The sequence below is a fragment of the Branchiostoma floridae genome, chromosome 14 (genome assembly GCF_000003815.2).
Source record: "Branchiostoma floridae strain S238N-H82 chromosome 14, Bfl_VNyyK, whole genome shotgun sequence".
Classification (NCBI taxonomy): domain Eukaryota; kingdom Metazoa; phylum Chordata; class Leptocardii; order Amphioxiformes; family Branchiostomatidae; genus Branchiostoma; species Branchiostoma floridae.
Window position 1 is genome coordinate 6,207,444 of NC_049992.1, and position 16,013 is coordinate 6,223,456.

Genomic DNA, 16,013 nt, shown 5'->3' on the forward strand with positions numbered 1-16,013 from the left:
TGTTTCGGGCATTAAATTTTTCATGTACTTGCCCAATAGGACAAGTGAATTTTAGAAAACAACCCTGTCTACCCTATGAACTGGGTGTACTAGTACCTTTTTTGGCATCCACTGCTAGACATTCGAAGTCATCTATTGAGGTGATGTCTACTGGGTTAGCCTCCTTGGCAGGATCTTCCAGAAAATAAAAAAATAAATTGAAATATAGATTTTATGAATCTAATTTGAAGTCTGAATGGACGTTTTGAGTTGCAACTTTGAACTTCAACTAGAACAGTTTGAGCTGAGGTTGGAACTCCCTTGCAAACCTTGGACTTATAAACGACCTACCATGGACCATAGTTCTCTTTTCACCGACAGAAAGTCCAATGGTCTGAAAATTGACTTACTTGAAGGAGGACTGAGGATGTACTTACTGCCTAAATTGGTTACTCTGGATAATAGTCCACCAAAACTAACACCAACAGTTCTCAAACATGGCAAAATGGGGTGGACTTACTCTGGGATCAACTCCCCCATTGACACAATTAAGTCCACTTTCAGTAGTACATTCATTCTCTTTTAGGTCCAAGGTTTACGTACTAGGAATCTAGTCTTAGCTCAGGTTCAAATACAGTACCACATATTTTATTCATACAGTGTACGGGCAGCCATGATTACTTTGTCCTACCCTTGCAATTTAGCCCCACCAATTGTAAGTTCCTCATAATACATTCAGGCCTTGGCTGCAAAGAGATAGTCGTCCCACCCAACAACAACAACAACAAAAAGATGAGTTACTCTTATTTAGTTTTAATCACCTCTTTCTGGGGGCACAGTCTGAGGTACTACTGACAGCTTAAGCCATAGATAAATAAAATCATCATCAACAGCAACATTTATGTTTTCCCCAGTCACAAACAAACCAGGAAACAACAAATCAACCAAAAACTAACAAACAGCAACAACACAACCTTTTTGCAAAGTTGTCTAGGCGGTAAGTAACAGGTGACATGCACCTTCTGATACAATGGTATACCTGGAGGCTTGCTGAGAACAGCTGTGAACAAGTCCTCCCACTCTTCCTGATTTAGTGATGATGCCACTTTTCCTGTCTAGGAGAGAACTAAGCTTTCAACGTGCAAACTAACTAAACAATTCATTTATGTTTACACATACAGACAAACCTCTCTGTATATTTTCTATTGTGACCAACTTACATCTAGCTAATATAACACTCGGTAATGTGCAATATGGAAAATTGATGGTAAAGGTGTAGCTGGACAGAATCTACCACTCACAGAATGTACACTGATATATTCTGGCAAGGGGTAATGCACCTACATGTGTATATACACGTAATAAGCAATATACCACCATGGTACTGAAAAGCCATCACCTAAACCTGACAACACTTGAAGCCTTGACAGATTGTCTCATTTCTATCACATTGCCTTTAAGCCAAGGTCCCACAACTTTCAATGCCCAACCTACCTTTTGATTGCTGACTCTTGAATCCTTTGCAGCATCTTTTTCCTCTTTATCATCTAACTTCTGGCTCTTTTCTTCCAGCATGTCTTCTGGAAAAGGTGACATAATCAAAATACTCATTAATCTCAATGTCCTGCGGTTTCTTCAGCCTCAGTGTCATTGAAACTCTGGACTGAAGCTGAAGAAACCGCAGTGCACGAATGAGCTGCTAAGGGTCACGTCGGGGTCAGGCGGAACAGACAACAACAACAATCTGCAGAAGATAGCGGCCCGGTGGTTATTGTAATAGAGCTTTGTTGTTTCAGGTCCTGCCGTGGATTACCTTTGGGCTTCTGGAGTTTTTTTTTTGCCCGCCAAAGAAGGTAAGGGAATTGGGAAGGTAGGGAAAGGAAGAATCCGGCCCGACTAGCAAGAATAAAGGCCGGAGGAACAAAAGTTGGATCCGGGGAACGGGGTGAACCTGGACGATATAGCGTCCAGGCCTGGGCTACATCACCTGCCTGCTATGGATCATGTACACAGTGCATGTGTTATTAAAGAGCCCTCTAGTGTACAATTCTGGAACTGCACCATTCACACATTACCTGTCACAGTACTGGTTCCAGTAGGAGAGGCTGGTAGCCCTAAGTCGGCCAGGTCTGGAGATGAAGGTTCATTTCCTTGTGGGCTGCTGGGCACTTCCTGTTCATCGTCCACCCTCCCTTTGCTGGAGCTGAGATCTAGCATTGGACCTGGAATAAGTTATTAACACTTGTTGAACACACTTTTACTCATCATAATTTTTTGACTTGCTACAGGTTAAGGATGAAATACTGCAGCACTCTTTGTGTTGAAGGAGTAGATAAGAAAAATCATTTGGAACTTTAATTAGTTTATTCTTTGCTTTCAGACAGGATATGTTCATAGCAACGTAACCAACATAAGATATAACAATCACAATGATAAAAGAAATGATATGAGAAACAATAATAAAACTACAATGACAGACGGAAACAATATGTGAAACAATAGCACACATACATAACTGTTAACAGTGATCAACTCTCCTCTTCTTTGCTCGTTACTAGTACTTTCATGGGCAGGTAAGCCCCAAAATATGCGAACGCCAGCTGGTATAATTTGTTCATTTTCTAATCGGTCCAAAATCCGGCCCACTGATTTTTTTCAGGTCCATTTTTTCTGGACCAGTCCAACAAGAAAAATTGGTTTTGTACGGTTTGGTACCCACCGCTAGAGGTTAGTGGCATTGGTTTGTGAACTGGTGGGCAAGCGTACTGCCTCTAACACTAGTTAGTTCACCTTTTCCGTTGGGTAACCTAGATTCGTTGTTTTAAAAAGCTGGGTAATAAGAGATTTCAGGTCAACGACGGGTTTCAAATGTCAACATTTTTAAGATATCGCAATGTGAAACTACCTTCCATCAAGTTAACAATCTCCAAAACCCTACTTTTATATAAAACTGATATAGATTACCCTAGGCCTATGGATAAAGGTGAAGTAACATTACTTGCCTTTCTTGTTTGTTTCAATATTAATTACATGCGAGAACGAGTATGGATAAAGCAAATTATGAAGAAAAAAAAAACTGTGTGTGACACACATTTTTTTTATCAGGCCGTGTAAAAACCAACTGTGGAAGCAGATTTATAAAAAACAGATCTTGCCTTACCTGTTACAGGGGTCTTGAAGCAATTCTTCTGCTTGATCAAATCCATTCTGTGTCGTGGTTGTTACAGTGGGAAGTTGGGAACTGTACACTAGCCTACATAGTGATAAAGAATCAAAAATTATATAAAGTTTGCTTTCAATGAATTCAGGACAAGCAACATGCTACAAAAAAAGGCATTCAGACCCTTCTCAAACTCAAAATGTGTAATAACAAGACAGTGACCACTGTAAGGGTTGAATAAGCCCAAAGGCCAAACCCTCTGACATACATTGTTATGCAGTTCAGTTGCAAATCAAAACAATGGTCGAGACATTGACTGTCTTCTTTTTTGGGTGGCTTTACACAAGGACGTTATGATAATAAGTTTAAGTTATATGAAACGTCCAACCTTTGATATAGTATCCTAGAAGTCCTGTCGCCGTACATACGTTCAGATCTCTGTGAAAGGGCTACTTCTGGTGTTTCTGTCAAATTCTATTGTTGAAAATTGATTTTGACTCCAGAGTTACTCTTGTGTCTTTATCAACTCACTCAGGCAATTCATCAATCAATAAGCCCTGTCACAGAAGTCAGAACTCATGTGCAGCGACAGGAATTCTAGCCTATGTAATATGTCAAAGGGTGTCATTTTAGGCCCACAAAAAGTAAACAAAACCCGTCGACTACTTTTTGTAGGCCTTACATTTCGACATATATTTTTACCTAGAATTTCTGTTGCCGCAGACGCGTCCTGACTTATGTGAAAGGGTTTATTCATTTGATCCTTGATTATAACAAAAGACATTGTAGAAACCAAAGAGCTTTCCTCAACACTGTGGAAGAAAGTTCCTTGTACAAAGTTGTAGAAACTGACTTCTCATAGTCATACCTCAGTTTTCCAACACAGCTACTGAGCTGAACTATTATAGCCAGCTGCTCTCTCGGTCTCACCAGTCCCCAGTCAACTTGCGATAAAGAATCAGTAAAAGATATCTCTGCACCTTGCTTTGGATTCCAGGTCGTAATTCTGAAATCTCTGACCACCAGCGAATCTGCAAACGACAACAAATTATCCGACCCTTGCACAACTACGTAAATGATCGTCTGTCAAATTTCCCGCTCACTTTCAGAAGATGGACTGCTACATATGAAAAAAGGGCCGAGAAATATTACCTTACTTGTGTTGATCACCAAACATTGAGAAAAGAACGTCGAAATAACATTAAATATGATATAAATGATACATAAAGTTATTTTCTCATTCTAGAAGGAATAATTCTTTTTATTACAAAGGGAGTCCTTGTTAATGAGGATATGAGTTCCCCCCTCACAATATTGGTATCGCCCGGGTCGTCTCGTATCTTTGACGTAAACAAGTAACTTTATGCTCAAAGTATGCAAAAATGGTTCACGTGAATCCGGTGATTTACCACAGAATAGTCGTAATATCTCACAATGATTTAACTTTCATACATCACGATCAACAATATCCAAGCGAAACAATTAAATCTTGAGCAAAACATTCCAAGTGCCTATTCCACATCTTCTCGGCGCCATATTTTTGGCAATTTGACCCCCTCTGACCCTAAATACATTATGATAAAGCTTTGACAAGAAATGACTAATTTCTACATTTTCAAATATATCATGACTTGTGCCTCACAACGAAATCATTTCATTCATACACAGCTAATAAATAATAAAGACAAAACAATTTTCATGTTGTGGGCTGGGGGTTACAAGAGGTTAGATGTACAAGTATGTAAATTAGACAGCAGCCACAAGCATGCAGAAAATATTAAAGTTGCAACTATAACGTAATAAGTGATGGATTTGAGAAAAATTGAACATCGTATAATGGCATATGTGCTTTTAATGACATTTATGATGTTTTATATTCACTAAAAAGCCCGAAATTGGAGATCAAATAATGTCAGGTTTTGTTGTTTTGTTGCGGTGTATAGGCCTTTCATGACGCAGGCCCTCGGGTCTGCAGAACGTCTGGACCACGTCTAGTGTTCACATCGGGAGCACGGAAAAATCCGCATTTCTTCCGATTTTGGCTCAAACTCTCCAGTTTTGTCAGATTTTCGGACTAGGGGGACGTTATTTCGTACATATTTGCCACCAATCCTCGGTGAATGTCGTTCATTTAGAAGATTTCGGGCGTTGTTTGGGCTCTAGTCCGGGCCCTCCTCCTAGGCTTGTTTGCTTTCTTGTCCATACTTTTGGATATTCAATATTCAGGATATGCTAATTAGCAAGTAGGGCGCGAGTTTCAAATTTGGCAGACTTGCGGGGAATGTACCATGGCTGCCACGGAAAGTATCGTGGCAAGTCAAGAGGTGAATGTTTCAATGGACATTTTGGATGGCAAGCAAACTCTCCTTGAAGTAGTGGAAGAGGTTGAAGGGCAGTCGCAGGAACTAGCCAATCACGGTAGAGATGGCTTATCTACACCAGAGGCAAGAGGAGATGGGCAAAGTTTTCTGCCCAATCAGGAGAGAGATGGCAAGAATGGCGCAACCAGCCAAGTACGGCCAGCGAATCATCACGCGGACAGAAACCAGCCCTTGGGCAGAGGACACTTCAAACGTCGACATGCCAGCTCGTCCCACTTCAAACGCGGGGGGCCTCACCACTTGAAGTGGAGACGAAAAACGGTGGAAACAGAGCCGATCGTGCTACCTAGTGACTTCTTGCTGGGTGGGAACATCACCGATCCACTCAACCTCAACAGCATGCAGGATGAAGAAGTGAACCGGATGCTGAATGCTAAAACACCGACGTCTTCTCCCCTCCCAAACCGTACCGTAGTAGGCGACGTGGGCCTCATAATTCCAGGTGATGTCACGGACCCCTTGCATCTGAATCAGACTCCAAGAAGCGGAAAAAAGAGGAGGCACAAGCGCAGGCGGAGAAGAAGCGAGGGGGATTTGGACGACTCGGAACATTACATCGACGAGGAAGCAACGGAAGGGATCACGACAGGGTGTAAACCTCTTGTCATGGACTCAAAGGAATCTTTCTCTAAAGAAGGCTGTCCGGAGCATATTCCAGAAGGAAAGGACAAGGAAAAGGAAAGAGTCTCACCAAAGGACAAAGTGTCACCCGTCTCGTTTTCCCACGGTCACAAGCGGACGCGACACAACAGCGGAAGAACAGATGATGGACAGGTTACACCAGTCTCCGATACAAATCACACTCCAAAACGTAGGTCCAAAAGTGGGGAGAAGGAAATGATTCCGATGGAGGAAATTGTCTCTCCGGTCATATCTCCAGACCACGAGAAAAGAAGAGGCGTCGAGCCAACGAGGATCGTGTCCCGTGCCCTACTCATTGAAAACCATCCGTCGACAAAAGAGCACCGTTCGCACCGGCGCACTCCTGACAAGGGCAGAGGCAACCATGTCGGTAGTCAGCACAAGAAACAACCGGAACAGGGGGCGCCATCGGCCCCACACTTTCGCCCCAAAGACCAGGTTTTCCAATATGGCAACTACGACCGTTACTATGGTTACCGCAACCCCGCTAAGGAGGAAGATGTCCGCCTGAGTTATTTCAGACCAGATTGGTTCAAGAACTTGGATGTTCTGGACATTGGGTGCAACGCTGGACACCTAACGCTTAGCATAGCGAGAGACTATGCTCCGAGGAAGATAGTAGGAATGGACATAGACCAGAATCTCATCCGCGTGGCACGGCGCAACATTAGACACTACCTTGCTCCCGAGGCGCGGGATTCCTTCCCGGTTTCCATGGCGATACAGTATGGTCCAATGGCAGCGGGGGGGCTTGTTGGAGATCAAGTGGCAACACAATTTCCGAACAATGTGTTTTTCACTCAGGTGAGTCAAAGCCTTATCTTACAAATAAGTTACAATAGTAGAATTTTAGATAGCAGCACTGAAGAATTTTTCCTCGCAAGGAAGAAAGACAACGTTACAGTTTATTCACATTCTGCTTTTGGCAGTAATAACCACATTTACAGTTTCTAATTTGAAATTGTGTATGATGCACTAGGTTAAGAATAAATGGAAGGTCCCTAACTCATGTGAACAGTTCCCGTCTAGACCTGATGCTAAGTACATGTTCAGACATGTTCATGTCTCACATTTATGATTGCATCGCGCTGCGCACGCATGCACAATTCAAACTGTGTGAACAGTTTTAGTGAACAGTTTTACATTTTATAGCAAATGACATTTTGACTGACTTCTTGTACTTTGTAGATGGAAAAAAAAATCGTACAATTATGCAAAATGTTGCTGAAATATTTATTCCCGAGTATATACTTATAGATGTATCTGAAGAATTACTGGTGGTATTTATAGTTAAGCCTTCAGGTGTATTTGTTAATACAAAAGCAATAATTTTTACATGCCAAGCAAAGAGATGTTAGACAGAAAAATCTGGGAAAATTATTTTCAAAGCTATTTCCCAGAAGGCTAGATCAATTTTGAAGAATTTCAATAGACGTAATAGGTGACCATACAGTCATTTAAAAATGATTTATCTATCTATTGCTACTATACTGTGTATCAGCAGAAGAATGTAAAAGTCGTTACTAGTAAGTGTCTCAATGACGTTTCATGGCTGACAAATAATTGACCTGATTTGACATGCTAGAAGTGTCATTGGGAGGCATGTTGTAGTTCCACATATAGTTGGAAGGTGGCACTTCTATACCATCAAAGAAAAACATCTGTAACATGATGAAAAGATTATCATGTCAAGAATTGCTTTTTGGAAGGGTACAATATTGGGGCCTGTAACTCATTTCAAAGTAAGAACCTTCAGATGTTTAGTCAGCAACTTCAACCACATGACCACAGTGCTAACCAAGTGTTGTGATATCTTCCAGGCCAACTACGTCCCCGACAGTGACTCGCGCGTACAGTCGCAGCAGCCGGAGTATGACGTGATACTGGCCCTCAGCCTCACAAAGTGGATCCACCTGAACTGGGGCGATGCCGCCATGAAGCGCACCTTCCAGCGAGTCTTCCGCCAGCTCCGCCCGGGAGGGCGCTTCATCGTGGAACCCCAGCCGTGGAAGTCGTACGGACGCAAGAAGAAACTGACGGTAATTGATACACCACTAATTAGGGCTGGGTACCGGTACAGTGTACCGGTACAAAACCGTTTTTTCTTATTGGACCGGTCCAGAAAAACTGGACCAGAAAAAAATCAGTGGACCTGATGTTGGACCTCTTAAAATAAGCAGATTATGTAATCAGGAATTTACACATTTTGGGGCTTACCGGTCGAAGAAAATAACAAGAGCGAAGCAGAGTATACCTTATAGTCATTTCCGCTAAGTTTTACAGAGGCAGTTAGCCTTGTAGGATTTTAGAATGAATATGGGAGTCAAATACTCCACAAAACATACTTCTTTGTAGCGAAATGGTCCATAATTTCGAGTATCGTCCATTCACATGTTTTCACATACAGAATCAGGTTCAGGTCCGGACCTGGACCTGATCCTCTGGACCTGAACCGGATAATAATTGGACCTGAATTTTCTGTACCGGTACCCACCCCTACCGCTAATGGTAGTAAACTGTAGAATTGCATGACCTACTCAGGGTTAGACAAATTCACCCCCATGAAACTCCTTTTCCGCCGTACGCCGAAAATATCGCCGTACCCGCTAAAAAATATCGCCGTACCCGCTAGGCTCGCCGTACCCGCTAAAAAATATCGCCGTACCCTAAAAATCTCGCCGTACCCGTCCCTTTCCGCCGTACGGAATAGCCGGCCACATGGCATACCCACACGAAGGTCGCATCTAAATACCCTGTACGGCGACGATACACGGTCTCATATAGCCTATGCTATGGGAAACATTCCTGGCCACCACTCTGAGGAGTGGCGTTGTACAAATCGCGCCCAATGTTGAGAACACTTCTGCAAACTTTGGTGAGAAGCGGTCTGGAGCGCCCGAGAAACCCGGAAGTGAGTTTCGCATCAACGTCAGCGCTTTTCGAAGGGGACGAAATCGGTAGACAATTAATTTAGTAACGTTACGTATTTCACAATTTCATTCATTGTATTGTATTGTACTGATATGGCGTGTCCCTTTTATTCCTACCCTCTTAGTTCATTATTTGGCTAGGGAGTTCCTGCAACGTTTCCCATTGCAGGGATTTAACGTATAAGTTATATCCCATTTTAAGTGTGGAAGGCGAGGTTGGTGATCATGACAATGACTCTCTATAAGGAGAAGTGTTAATACAATGTAGCAATCCATAATATACATTTTTGCTGATTTTTCCAAGTCCTCATTGTAGTAAGACGGTCATTTTTACCTTTGGAAGCAAATGGTGAGTAAAGCAGTGATAATTAAATTGATTTATTTACAGATATCTTACTTAGCACCTTATACAATGCACCCTTATTGCTGCTTATGTTTCACTCTCAAGGCCCCCCCATCAACGTTTAACTCCACAGAGTCACAGGAATATGAGTGGGATGATATTGACATCTGCATGAGGTAACATAGTTATCTGTCCAGTTGGACTTTATGCATCTTATGTTGTCAGAATATGATACAGAATCATTGTGGTTTCATTTGCACAATTACATCTAATGTAGTGTTGCAGCAACGCTGAAAAGTTGAGATAAAGCAATGCTTTGTATGGTACTTTGTTTATGTTTCAGTTCTGGTTCCTGCTGAATGAGTTTAGTTGAGTTGTTACTGCTGTACCAGTTAATATAAAATTCTTTAAATCCATTTTTGCATTCATTCATGATATATTTCAGTATCTTTAATTCTCCTGCAGATTTAGACCTAGTAGGACATTATATTGTAAGAATAGAAAGGAAATCTAGTAATGAAAAAGAAGTAGTCTGTGCATATTGAGAACATTCTTGTCTGAAATGTGTACCATACATTCATTAGCAACTCTTCTATAATGAGGCTAAAGTTGGACTCAATTGCTAGTATGACTTTAATATATTAAATAGGGCACCTGTGTGTTGTATATAGCTACATACTGGCTTCGTATGCTTTATGATAATGATGATGACCATTTTTTTCCATTTTCATTTAGAATGAATGGATGGGAAGCCAAATGTCACTCAATATGGTGTTTCTTGGTGCTGATAGCGAAGAAGCAGACTATCAATTATCTTAATATGCAAACATAGACTGCTAATTTGTACAAAAGGTGCAACAATATGTACAATATGCAGAACTCAAAATAAAAGTAGTGATTTAGACATGTGCATGTAAATAGATGTTCTCTAATGTTCTCAATACAAATGTATTGTACAATATATACACAGAAGCAAATGAATAAATAAAGCTCAACTGTAAATGTTGCACTTCTGTCTTGGCCTTCTGTATGTTGTGAGGGATCTTCACATGTATTTACTGGTGGTGGTGGATCTTCACATGTCTTCACTGGTGTTGGGGGATCTTCACCTGTATTCACTGGTGGTGGTGGATCTTCACATGTCTTCACTGGTGTTGGGGGATCTTCACCTGTATTCACTGGTGGTGGTGGATCTTCACATGACTTCACTGGTGTTCACGGGGGGATCTTCATATGTTACTGAATATTTACTGGTGTTGGGGGATCTTCACCTGTGTTCACTGGTGTTGGGGGATCTTCACCTGTATTCACTGGTGGTGGTGGATCTTCACATGTCTTCACTGGTGTTGGGGGATCTTCATATGTTACTGAATATTTACTGGTGTTGGGGGATCTTCATATGTTACTGAATATTTACTGGTGTTGGGGGATCTTCACCTGTGTTCACTGGTATTGGGGGGTCTTCATATGTATTCACTGGTGGGTGGAGAGTCATATGTATTTACTGGTGGTAGGGATCTCCATCTGCACTCATTTGTGGTGGTGACCCAGGTGTGAGGGTGACTGAACTGATAATGGAATATCTGCGATTGTGTACAAATTCCATGTTTGTGCTACTCTCCAAGCAGAGGTTAGGCGCCGGCTGTTTATTTTTTAAAACTTTTTTAGGTGTTTTTATTGGGCTTTCTATTTTGTACCATTTTCTTGATGTCTCGTGTTAGGTCAAAAAATGGAAAGCTCGCTGAAGACGCCTAAAAAGGTGAACTTGAAAAAGGAGCCTAACCTCTGTCAAGTTGGAGAGTATGTTTGTGCTACAATCTCATCTTATCAAATCGCCACACATTGCAGTAAACATAATTCGACTATGGTTGAGTCCACTAGCCCTTTATCTCACACCACCCTCCATTACTATACCCCACCAAGACCCCTGTAAACAGACACTACTAGTATATTTATCCTGAACAGAGACAGTCGCCCAGACTGCTGTTTATTACCTGTTGTTTCTTATTATAACGAACTGGCAATAGTTGTCACCGTTTGTTCCTGTAAGACCGGATAGTTTAAGTTTACTTAACGTTTCATCAACCTTCAAAGTTGACAGTATCCGTCTGCTGAAAAGGGTTCAAGTCAAGTTTGTCACCACAGACGACTGTCACTTCCGGGTTACGCCGAATCTCCGCTTCTCTACAGACCGCTTCTCACCAAAGTTTGCAGAAGTGTTCTCAACATTGGGCGCGATTTGTACAACGCCACTCCGCAGAGTGGTGGCCAGGAATGTTTCCCATAGCATAGGCTATATGAGACCGTGTATCGTCGCCGTACAGGGTATTTAGATGCGACCTTCGTGTGGGTATGCCCTGTGGCCGGCTATTCCGTACGGCGGAAAGGGACGGGTACGGCGAGATTTTTAGGGTACGGCGATATTTTTTAGCGGGTACGGCGAGCCTAGCGGGTACGGCGATATTTTTTAGCGGGTACGGCGATATTTTCGGCGTACGGCGGAAAAGGAGTTTCATGGGGGTGAAATTTTCATAAATTCACTTGTCGTATCAGGCAAGTAGATATAAGATTTACTTGCCCGAACTAACTTTTCACTTGTCCGGACATTTAAATGACAATTGTATTTTCAATTCCATCAATGGAATTCTTTAATTGTTGTCTCTATATTTCTGTGTTGACCAATGCTTGATGCCATGACTGAAAGGTAACAAGTATATGAAAATCTCTTTCATGGAATAATCTTTTTTGCCTGATTGGAGAAACTGTTGCTGTAGAAGGACTTGGAAACTGGCAATTGAACAGTATAGCGATGTGACTTTGAAGAGAGCCTTGTGTTGCCCTGAAAGGCTCTCAGTAGAGGGACAAGTAGTAAGACTAAGAGATAATTGGAGCAATAGCCATGGAAGTACCGGTAAAAAAGGGACAGGGATGAAATATTTCGCCTGTGGGAGAGAGGGTCAAGCTTAGATGCTAACTGATTGCCAATGGCCATACAAATTCTTCTTTGAATAATTCTTCTTTGAAATTCTTTCTGTGGCCATATTATAAGGAATACAATGAATATGTACTCATTTTCATAGGGGGATTTTTCTTATTTCTTGACAGGAACGGATCTTCACCAACTACAAGCAGATCCAGTTCCGCCCCCACCAGTTTGTGGCCTACCTCCTGTCAGCAGAGGTCGGCTTCAGCAGCTGCAGACAGCTGGAGGGGCCACGCAACAAGTCTAAAGGTGAGGGGGCACGGAGAGAGGGAGGGGGGGAGTAAGGGAGGCAGTGAATGAGTGAGTGAATGAATGTCAGTACATGTAAGTGTCAGTGAGGTAGTGTCCAAATGTGTCATTGAGTGAGCATCGTTGAGTAAGTGAATGAGTGAAGGAGTGTCATTGAGGGAGTGTCATTGAGGGAGTGAGTGAGTGAGTGAGTGAGTGAGTGAGTGAGTGAGTGAGTGAGTGAGTGAGTGAGTGAGAGTGAGTGTCTGAGTGAGTGAGTGAGTGAATAACAATAAGTGAGTGAAGGAGTGTCATTGAGTGAGTGAGTGAATGTCAGAAGGTTTCAGTGAGTTAGCGTCTGAATGAGGCAGTGAGTGAGTGAGTGTCATTTAGTAAGTGAAGGAGAGTCATTGAGTGAGTGTCATTGAGTGAGTGAGTGAATGAAGGAGAGTCATTGATTGAGTGAGTGAGTGAGTGAATGAAGGAGAGTCATTGAGTGAGTGAGTGAGTGAGTGAGTGAGTGAGTCATTGAGTGAGTGAGTGAGGGAGTGAGTGAATATCAGTGGATGTCAGTGAGTTAGTGTCTAAATGAGTGAGTGTCAGTGAGGGAGAGTGTCAGTGAGTAAGTGGGAGTCATTGAGTGGGTGTCATTGATTTGATTTGATTTGATTTATTGGAATTGCGACAATACAATACTCGCGGATCACAGGCAGCAGTAGACTGGTTTTGTGATCCACACATCAATACGTATACATATAAACATTACATTAATACACTGAAAAGATAGAGCATTGGTTAAAAACTATTAACGTTAAGTACAATAAATCTACATTCAGGATGTGATCTAAAATATAAATTAGGCACTCAAGGTTCGTAATCTCTGCTTGAACATACTGAGGCTTTGGGCTTGCTTTACTGATTGCGGCAGTTCATTCCAAAGTCGGGAAGCATAAGGGATGAAGGTAGATCTGTACGTCTGGGTCCTACAGCGAGGAAGGTGTAGGTGCGTGGAGTTACGGAGTTGTAAACGCGTGGCTCTATGCTCTCCTTGGGTGGTCGGTATCAGTGGTTGCAGATTAGGGGGGACTAAGCCGTTTACAAGTTTTAAGTGAGTGAGTGAGTGAGTGAGTGAGTGAGTAAAGGAGAGTCATTGAGCGGATGTCATTGATTGAGTGAGTGAGGGATATGAGTGGGTGTCAGTGAGTTAGTGACTGAATGAGTAAGTGTCAGTGTGTGATTGAGTGAGTGAGTGAGTGAAGGAGAGTGTCATTGAGCGGGTGTCATTGAGTGAGTGAGTGTGTCATTGACTGAGTGAGGGATTGATTGAGTACATTTGTTGTATTAGAACTTTTCCTGATTGCTTGTTTTGTATTGCGTGTCTTGTGAGAAAACTAACCTGTTCTTTTTCTTTCTTTGCCCAGGTTTCCACCGACCAGTCTACATGTTGACCAAGTCTCCGGCTGCTCCCCCATGAGAACATGAGCAGTACTGCAGACTGCGCTGCCACTGATCCAATTCAAAACAGCTTAAGATTCAAAATCACAATAGTCACCTTCGAAGTCTAAGTTTTTCCTTCTTCTTTTCTTGTCTTACTTGAAGCCTTGTAGATATTGAAGAAAAACAAAGAATATTGCAAGCAAAATACAGTTTGTCAGTTGAGTAATGAGAATTATGTTTTCTTGTTTTTTTGAACAATAGGATTTTGCTAGACACCGACCTCCATTACAAGATTCATCAGTTTATGACATAGATTGATAGAATGTTATCATTTCTGTGTCATCTTTATCTCAATGAAATGTTATTGGGGAAGAAACATCCATGTACAATTAACTGTGCAAGAACTTGAATGATAAAAGGTAGTAAAAAAAGGAAATTCTTCATCTTGTCTAAGGATAGACCAATTTCATTACTCCTCCCACCAAGGTGTATCTGTTCTCTTATTGGTTGAGATAGTTTTGATTGACAGGCCAAATTTCAGAGTCAAAGGTCTCTCTCTATATATATATACATGCACATGTATATGTGATGATTGAATGAATCATTCTGTAAAAGTTGCAACCTTTATCAAAAGTCTTGAATCTTAATGAACTTCCAGTTAGAAATTAAAATGTCTACCAATTATGTAGCTTATGTTTTTGTTTTAAGTCCTTGTGACCAGTGAGCATCAAACTTCAATACAGCAACTTAGCTATATGTGTATAGTAAAGAATGAAGTTCTACATTGCCTAAATTACCAGAGATTAATGAAAAAATATATAAGAATGTCTGCTTACCCCTTTAAATCAAGGACAATGGAAATGTTTTTTTATGTTATGTCTATTCAAAATTCAGAAAGGAAACAAAAAAGTTTATTTTTATGGCAGCTATGGATCAGAAAGTGAAGTTTTATTTCTGTTTCTGGAGAAAGAAAAAGATATTTTTGTAGGCAATGAGAAAACATTGAGAGAAAAAAATGACTGGTAAGATAGGCATTGTACCTTGTACTGCTGTGAAGTATTGTTTTTGCATCAATGGTACAGTTTAACTTTGAGTGCAAAGTTTTCATGGAGGCGTGGAAATAATTGAAACATGCACTTTTCAGAAACCAATGAAGTAAAAATCTAGTATCTTCCAATTGATTGGATTTTTAGGATTTCTCCAAAAAAAAATAACTGCCAATGGTTCAAAATTGAATGGCTTCTAAGATGTTAAAATACTGTTGCTAGGAAGAAATTTGAAGTCATTCCATGTTACTAAAGTTGTATAGTTTTTACTCCAATTCAGTGTCAAACCCGTAACAGTATCACAGAAAAGTCCAGCAGTCTGTTAACTTCGTGATGTAAGGATATGTGGGTTGGTGGAAAAAGCAGTCCTGTCTAATCAGGTTGAACTGCACATTCTGCCGTCCTGACTTATAATTAAACCACTTTTTCCACCAACCCCGACATATTTGCCCTGGAGTAATTGTGTGGGCTAAATAAGAGGATTAAGATACTGCTGAAGGTACAATTCATGTACTGATATGAAATGCTATAATTGATTATTGTCTCTGATGAGTGACAGATGACAGCAATATAATTAGAATGCTATCCCAATGTCGAAGTTCTCAATGACTGTTATTTCAAGCACCTGTTACTGTAAATGCATAAATGTTCGCGGTGGATTAATATTCGCGGTTTTCGCGGTGACCACTTCACCGCGAACTTAAATCCACCGCGAAATTTTTTCTATTGTGGTATTAGGCTGCAGTCTATGGTGTAACCACGAAATTAAATCCACCGCGAAAAGTCCCGCTACCGCGAAATTAAATCCCCGCGAACTTAAATGCATTTACAGTATTAGATTCTGTTTTGTAATTTGTTGAAGTTTTTGGAAAGGCCTGATGGGT

General features: G+C 41.3%; 2 protein-coding genes across 5 annotated transcripts in view; one reads left to right on the forward strand and one right to left on the reverse strand.

Annotated features, from left to right (window-relative positions):
- LOC118430597 (zinc finger CW-type PWWP domain protein 1-like) overlaps positions 1-4,837 on the reverse strand; it is a 25,642-nt gene extending 20,805 nt beyond the window's left edge. Inside the window, exons 1-7 of one of the 4 annotated variants that reach the window (XM_035841567.1) lie at positions 4,549-4,837; positions 4,008-4,170; positions 3,140-3,232; positions 2,055-2,201; positions 1,474-1,559; positions 1,019-1,094; positions 97-177 (exon numbers count right to left, since the gene is read on the reverse strand). In XM_035841567.1, the coding sequence (XP_035697460.1) occupies positions 97-177; positions 1,019-1,094; positions 1,474-1,559; positions 2,055-2,201; positions 3,140-3,185 (436 nt within the window). In that variant the 5' untranslated portion in view covers positions 3,186-3,232; positions 4,008-4,170; positions 4,549-4,837. Of the gene's footprint in view, positions 1-96; positions 178-1,018; positions 1,095-1,473; positions 1,560-2,054; positions 2,202-3,139; positions 3,233-4,007; positions 4,270-4,548 lie in introns of those variants that run through there. The other 3 variants (XM_035841568.1, XM_035841570.1, XM_035841569.1) reach the window with 3 other exon arrangements.
- Positions 4,838-5,085: 248 nt separating this feature from the next.
- Positions 5,086-15,724, forward strand: LOC118430426 (probable RNA methyltransferase Y17G7B.18). The gene is made up of 4 exons (XM_035841286.1): positions 5,086-6,966; positions 7,983-8,201; positions 12,541-12,667; positions 14,068-15,724. Exons 1-4 carry the CDS (start codon positions 5,428-5,430, stop codon positions 14,118-14,120), a joined length of 1,938 nt encoding a protein of 645 aa, XP_035697179.1. The 5' UTR covers positions 5,086-5,427; the 3' UTR covers positions 14,121-15,724.
- Positions 15,725-16,013: the final 289 nt, after the last annotated feature.

What these genes read in the sequence shown, in the direction of transcription:
- LOC118430426 (XM_035841286.1), top strand. Translation starts at nt 5,428, where the DNA reads ATGGCTGCCACGGAAAGTATCGTGGCAAGTCAAGAGGTGAATGTTTCA. An exon ending in GACGCAAGAAGAAACTGACG is followed by an intron (nt 8,202 to 12,540) that starts GTAATTGATACA and finishes ATTTCTTGACAG; the next exon opens with GAACGGATCTTCACCAACTA. An exon ending in GCCACGCAACAAGTCTAAAG is followed by an intron (nt 12,668 to 14,067) that starts GTGAGGGGGCAC and finishes TTCTTTGCCCAG; the next exon opens with GTTTCCACCGACCAGTCTAC.